The following is a 6,626-nucleotide window of genomic DNA, read 5'->3' as shown; positions in this document are numbered from 1 at the left end:
GTGTACATTATAACATACCATAATAGACCCATTTCTGTAATATACTTACATATCTATATTATTGCTAATATATATTGTAATATATCTATATCACTAAAGCACTTGTGGGTGGATGCAAACTGCATTTCGTTGCCCTGTACCTGTGCATGTGCAATGACAATAAAGTTGAATTCTATTCTATTCTATACATTAGCTTCTATGGCACTACAGCATTGCACTTAGTTAAACCTAAATTAGCTAATTTAAGTTGACACTTTATTGTTTAATAAAATGTAATTTTTAGTTCAGCTTTATTCGTTTGAAAAATTTGGAGTAAATATTACAACACAAACTTGCAAACTCACGGACATCTGGGGGTCAAATGTCTAAAACACTTGCCAAAGAATTAACAGGCTTTAAGTCTTGATCATGACAGTCTTTTAATGTCTATCCCATCATATGTTGTTGAGCTTCTGTCTTTACCATGAGATGAAAGCAGCAGCAGGGAGGAGCCATTCCCATTTTGAAAATCCTAAATAAGGAAAGCTGATTCACCCACACTCAGCTGGCCTCAGCTGCCAGCTCATCATCACTTCCATGGATCAACTTCCTGACTGTATCAGGCGGACTGTGTTTGGATGCTTTTAGTCCAACTCAGGCTTACTAATGAAATTCGACAAAAGTAGGAAGATAGAACAAGACTGAAGTGTTCTCTTAGGCTTTACTGTCCAAGTATCTCATAATGACTTAAACAGAAAACATGTAATGACTCTAGCAGGCATGACGAAATTTCAAGCTGCCCATACCAGAGAATGTAAACTAGGAAGGAATAACTTGTGGTTGATTAAACAGATGCCTTTCTACCACACTGTGTACTAACCACACAGCAAAAGTGGGGGAAAAAAAAGCAGAACTGAGATGATCAAGATTTTCTTTAAGTTTAGTACCTCATACTCATACTGTGAACCCAGGCATCAGATTAGCAAACTATATTAGCTAGTGTGAAATATGTAACTCGTCCCAATTTAAATTAAACAACTGTATATACACAAGATATAGAAACTATAAGACACTAAATAAACATTAGTATTCATTTAGATGTATTTAAAAAGAAAAAAAAAAAGCTTGTAGTTAACATCATGAGATCAAGAAAAGGTGTGAATGTGCATTTATAAAGATGAACAAAGAAACATGATGTGCAGAGAATCCTACTGCACTCTAACTAGTCTCCTTAACAATTTAGTGACAGATTTTAAGAATTCAACCCCTGGAGTAAAATCAAACTGTTGAGCGCAACTTAGTTTTATTTCTTCTTGTCTGTTTATTAGTTTTGTCATTTTGGTTTAAAATAAATAAAATGTATATCAGAAAACTCCACCCATACCAGAAAAAAAAAAAGAGTTAAGGGTGTCCACATGCATGTACATTCCCATATTTGGTGAGGCTGTTTCATACCGCCTCCTGAATCTGTGCCGTTATCAAATCTCCAGCGACACACTTCTTGACTGTCTGCCCAATCCTCAAACTCACAAACCAATTTTCAGTGTTTTACTCACAGTAAGATAACACTAAGGAAATAGTCTGTTTAAAGGAAATCCAATCGTTGTGACTCAAAATAGTCTGTTTGGATAGTGTTAGGATAATAGGCAAGGGACCAAAGTCCATTCATGTGACCCAAGAAAAAGAAAGGTCATTTAACACTTATGTAAGACAAGTTTTGATATGAAAGGTGCATGTATGTATGTTTGCTGTTGTGCAGTGGGTCAGAGAGCACGGGAAACCACAAAATAACCACTTCCTATTATATCGGAAATACTGACCGACTTAAAGCAAGTTTCTCAGTTAAAAATAAGAACATGTATTTCCTACGGCATTAATCAAGCATTTCTGATTCTGATTTCTGTAAAAAACAAACAAACAAACCAAAAACAAAATATGACATTAGCAGAAAAAGTGCACTGCAGTGTGACTTTTTTTTTTTTTTTTAATCTTTGCAGTCACGAACAACAGATTATAGCTCACTCTTTCAGTTGATCAGTAAACGATCTCTCTTCAGAGTTACAACCAACTAAAACTCGGACACAAACAAGACTGTGTGGCAAGACGGACAAAATGTTTCAACATGAAACACATCCAGCACGATGTGAAGACTTTGAGCTCCACCCCGACATTTCTGAAGGCCAACTCTGTCTGTCGACTACAAATTACAGAGAGATGACAGATTTGAAGGCACTCAATGCCTCCTTTTGTCAAAGGCATTGGTATTTGTGTTGCTAATCTTTGGGCATGACATGGCTTACACATCTCTCCTGAAGGAAATATTATTCTGAACTCGCGACTCATTTGGTCTTTCCTTAAATATACATTTATGTCTTAGTTGTCTACATTAAATTTAAGAGAAAGAGCAAGCAGCAGAGAGCTACAGCCAACACCCAACTGCTGAGCGACAGGTTCACCTACAAAAAGGAACAAAAGTTTCCTTCCACCTAGATCACTAGGAGACTTAAAGATCCTTTGAGCTAATGACAACAGTGTAGGATACATTACCTAATTTAACATAGCCTTTGCATTTATTAACAAGCTACTGGGTTTAAATATCCAGACAGACAACTTACTGCTTAGTTTGAATTATTTAGAAACACTTACTTAACAGTTTTATTTGAACCAGTGTCTGACTGTTGAATGGGAAAGGCTCTTACTTGTTCAATAGTATTGATAGAACATTAACATGTGCAGCTGATAAGAACTGATAGCTTCAAGCTAAACAGTGTGAAGGCTTAATTTGTAACAGACTGTGTGGCTAAGCAGCTTCTCACAACTGTAAAACATGATAGAACGCCAACTGGCATAGGAGCATGTCCTACATACAAGGTTGAACACCGATCACTATGACAATATTTGGGACTTCAAAGGATTTATGTTAGTGGTAACCTCAAAAAACATCTCATCTGCTACAGAAGATCCAGTTAAGGTGTAACATGCTTTAAACTACATGATGATTATGGAAAAAAGCTGCAGATGAGTCTATCAAAAGATAAATGAGGGACCTTTCATATGCTATAACTTCTTTTGATCAGCCACTCCATCGCACATGGTGATATGGTCCTTAAAGTTTACCCAAATGCACTTTTTGAAGTTTTCGCTGGTAATTTAACCCAAAACAGCTTAAACCTTCAGGGTTCCAATGCTGGCTTCTGCTACTCTGCATCACTGACATTCAACTGGTTTTACTACTGAAACTAAAATATATTCTAAGACAGTGATGCTCAGTGATTGTTTATAGAAAAACAAGATGGCTTGGCTTTAGACTGTGACATTTGAGGTGGGTGTACAACTGATGTCATTGCTGGTTTTAACTTTACTGAATTTAACAATGTTCATTTTGTAAATTATGGTCCACATTAGAGTCAGAAATGAGGATGAAGCTGGATCAAAATCAACCAATTTCTTTATGTAGGAGAAACATTCAGTGAAAGGATATGTTTTGAGGTGGGTCTATATTGTGATTAGGAAGTTGCTCTCTCTTTGTTTCTCATTTATATCTATCCCATGGCTCGCCCTGATTAAAAAAAACACACACACATATATAGCTGCAATTACACTCATCATCAGGGAATCTCCAGCATATTTCCCCCATTTACTTATCAGATTTTCTGTATGATCTTAGAAAAAGTGGTAAAAGTGGTTTATTCAGTATTCATATTACTCTTGCACAATAACGTTCAGTGTATTAGCAGAAAGTTCTGAATTCACATTGTGACTACACAGATTAGTCTGTACCATATGTGAGTTGAAGGAGTTGGTCCTCTACATGCCATGCTGCTTCCTTGCCGCACACTGTTGGTAAGTAATGATTAAAAATGTCATAATTAATTTTTAAAAATTAATAAACCTGCCAACAAATACAAGTGATAACACAACTGTGACAGTTATGTTCCCATTTAAAACCTGCTCTGAATCACCACACGGGAAGACGGGACAGACCTGCGAGCCTAATGTTTACAAGAACATGCGTAAACTGTGGCTAACTATGACTTTGTATGGTCACGCTGATGGAGACAGTACAAGTTCTCCATTGGTGCTGCATTGTAGTGTCACACTTTTTCATAACAATTCAGCTCCTGCTGATAATAACCAGCACAGCTCTTACCAGTACAACTGCAGTAACTGGGATGTTATATGGTCAGGCATTTCTTAAATAAGTGCTTACATCCAAATGCTACCTTTCAATATCAATAGCCTTACACTGAATTTCAAAGTCCACTTTTACTAGAAAATGTCACCATGAATCAATATCAAGAGATTCAGCTTTGGCAGCCATTCCTCTGAAACACAGAGGCTATTATTTATTTACTGACAGGAAATTAAAAGGGAACCATTGTACAAACACAGTTTTCTTAGCATAAGTGGGTTATAGGAGAACTACCTACAACCGATCGTAAAAAGTTGATTGTGTTCATCTGGGCGTAGCATTTTCAGGAAAAACGTTTCATCACTCTTCTTCTGAAGACTTCTTCAGATCACCTGGATGAGTCACTTGGACTGAAAACGCTACGGCCGGATGAACAGACTCAAGTTTTTCAGATTTCCTCACCTGGATGACTGAGCATGCATCAAGATACCTACAACTTCCATAACTGTCTAAAATTTTACAATGCCACGAGGCCCAGTAGTCAGCACCGTCCGTCTTCCTCTGACAGGAAGCTTTAAACAAACAAGGTTTAAAGTAAAACAGACGACATCCTGCTAACCAGCACGGGCCTACAGTCTGATGAAGAAACTGGAGTGTCGCATGTAGCACTTGAACAATGCAATGTGTAACCACATTCAAAGATTTCTCATGTTGTTGGCAACATGAGCCACACTTGCTAAACCAATCCGACACTGTCTGTGCAAAGTTAAGTATAATGCAAAGTGCCAGAGATTTCAGCAATATTTATAGAGCAATTTGATCAACGAAAAGTCTTAGCACACTTGGACCGCATTTAATTAAGGCAAAAAGTCCGTGTTGAGTGACTTAACAGAAGTTTGTTCGTTTTCTCTCATTTTTAGGTACTTTATAACAAAAATACTTTAAGGTACTGTAAATACACCCCACTTACAACAACCTGTTCAAAAACCACAGTGCTAGAGACTTTCCTTTGGTGTAAGACCAAAAACCTTTGTTCTGATTCTTTTTACTTTTATTTATTTATTTATTTATTTATTTATTTTCTGTCTTATTTAAACAACCAGTAAATCATTCATCAGGACCAATTCCAGTTCGGGCCCAAAAGGAACTACTCTGGTCCCAGAATCTGGAAATAAATATAGATTTTTTTTTAACTTGAGGTATTTTGTATAATTACCAGCAAGTAGGGTTGTGCACCATGTTACAATTTTCCAACTGTTAGTTCAACAACTGGCAGAAGTAAACATATTCGTCCAATCCTCCAAACGTACCGGCAAAACATAACACGCTAACAGAAGTTGTGTCATTTTCCATGGATTACTTTGGATAGCCATAAAAAAAAAAAAGAAAAGAAAAGAAATGAAAAAAGTTTTTTCCAACAACTGCTGAGAAAAGTTGACTGAAACTCAGTCCTCCACAGCACCTTTTACTACGATTTGCTGCCTGCTGCCTGCCATCAGCCCCGAGGCGTTTTGATTCAATTTGCAATCAGAAGGATGCCTTAGGGACCAGACCCCACGCTCTGTGATGAAAATTCACTGAGAATTATTTTTGTCCTGCAGAAAATCGACTCCTCTCTTATTTTGACTTACATTACTCACTATCATCCCAGTAACTGCTTTTCTGAAAGGAAAACAGAACATCATATATTGATTGATAATTTAAGATTCGCAGGCAGAACCGGACTGTAGCGGTTAGCAACACAAACAAGGGTTCGATTTCTGTGTCCTTAGTCTCGCGTTCACTCAAAGTACTAAGACTTGTCAGGTTAACTGGTGATTCCACATTTGCTGTAAGTTTAAATGTGAATGTCACTAATTGTCCATCTCTTTGCATTAGTGTGGAATAAACTACCTGCCCAGAATGTACCCTACCTCTCACTCTATGATCGCTAGGACAGGCTCAAAGGCCCCCTCCAAGCAAAATGGTTCAAATCTAAGACAGCAAGCTGTTAGGGGGAATAAAATGCCTAACTGAATGCAAACAAACCCCAAGTTTGGGGCAATACAATTACATCTGATATCTCTGACTTAAAACAATGCTGGGATTTTCTCAGGCAGGGTAAGTATGAGAAACACAAGAAGTAAACAAGGAAGTTTTGACTCAGACTCTGCAGATGTGTGTCATCATGTGTTACACAAAGTCTGAGGAGAGAGACCACCTCTTTTAAAATGGGATTTAAAGTTGATGCCCGACAACTCCTCTAGGAAAAAAAGGTCCCATAAATTGTTAGGCTGATATGTGGAAATGAAAGAGTTGCTCTGATTTAAAGTAAAACACGTCAACCAAGTGAAGCCTAAAAACCTGCTGTCCTGACTCCTCTGTGACTTGCCTGTCAATACAAATATGAACAGTTAAGCCCGGTGTGGTGAAAAGGAAGCACATCTGTTAGTATTTAGTATTCCATAATATATATGTCTGTTTAAATTGTGGATGACCGCAGTCCAAAACAATAATGACTGGCTGTGTTTATGGT

General features: G+C 37.4%; 1 protein-coding gene across 3 annotated transcripts in view; it reads right to left on the bottom strand.

Annotated features, from left to right (window-relative positions):
• LOC102210055 (integrin beta-1-like) overlaps positions 1-6,626 on the bottom strand; it is a 26,036-nt gene that overhangs the window by 14,840 nt on the left and 4,570 nt on the right. For 2 of the 3 annotated variants that reach the window (XM_005740750.2, XM_005740752.1), the window contains exon 2: positions 3,760-3,816. The exons of the other annotated variant lie outside the window; for it this stretch is intronic. In XM_005740750.2, coding sequence (XP_005740807.1) covers positions 3,760-3,762 — 3 coding nt within the window. In that variant the 5' untranslated portion in view covers positions 3,763-3,816. The remainder of the gene's footprint in view (positions 1-3,759; positions 3,817-6,626) is intronic. 3 annotated transcript variants of the gene reach the window in all.

This window comes from Pundamilia nyererei, unplaced genomic scaffold, assembly GCF_000239375.1.
Source record: "Pundamilia nyererei isolate P.nyererei 1_Seehausen unplaced genomic scaffold, PunNye1.0 scaffold00103, whole genome shotgun sequence".
Lineage (NCBI taxonomy): Eukaryota > Metazoa > Chordata > Actinopteri > Cichliformes > Cichlidae > Pundamilia > Pundamilia nyererei.
The sequence above is the reverse complement of the archived record's forward strand: the minus strand, read 5'-3'. Positions and strand labels throughout refer to the sequence as shown.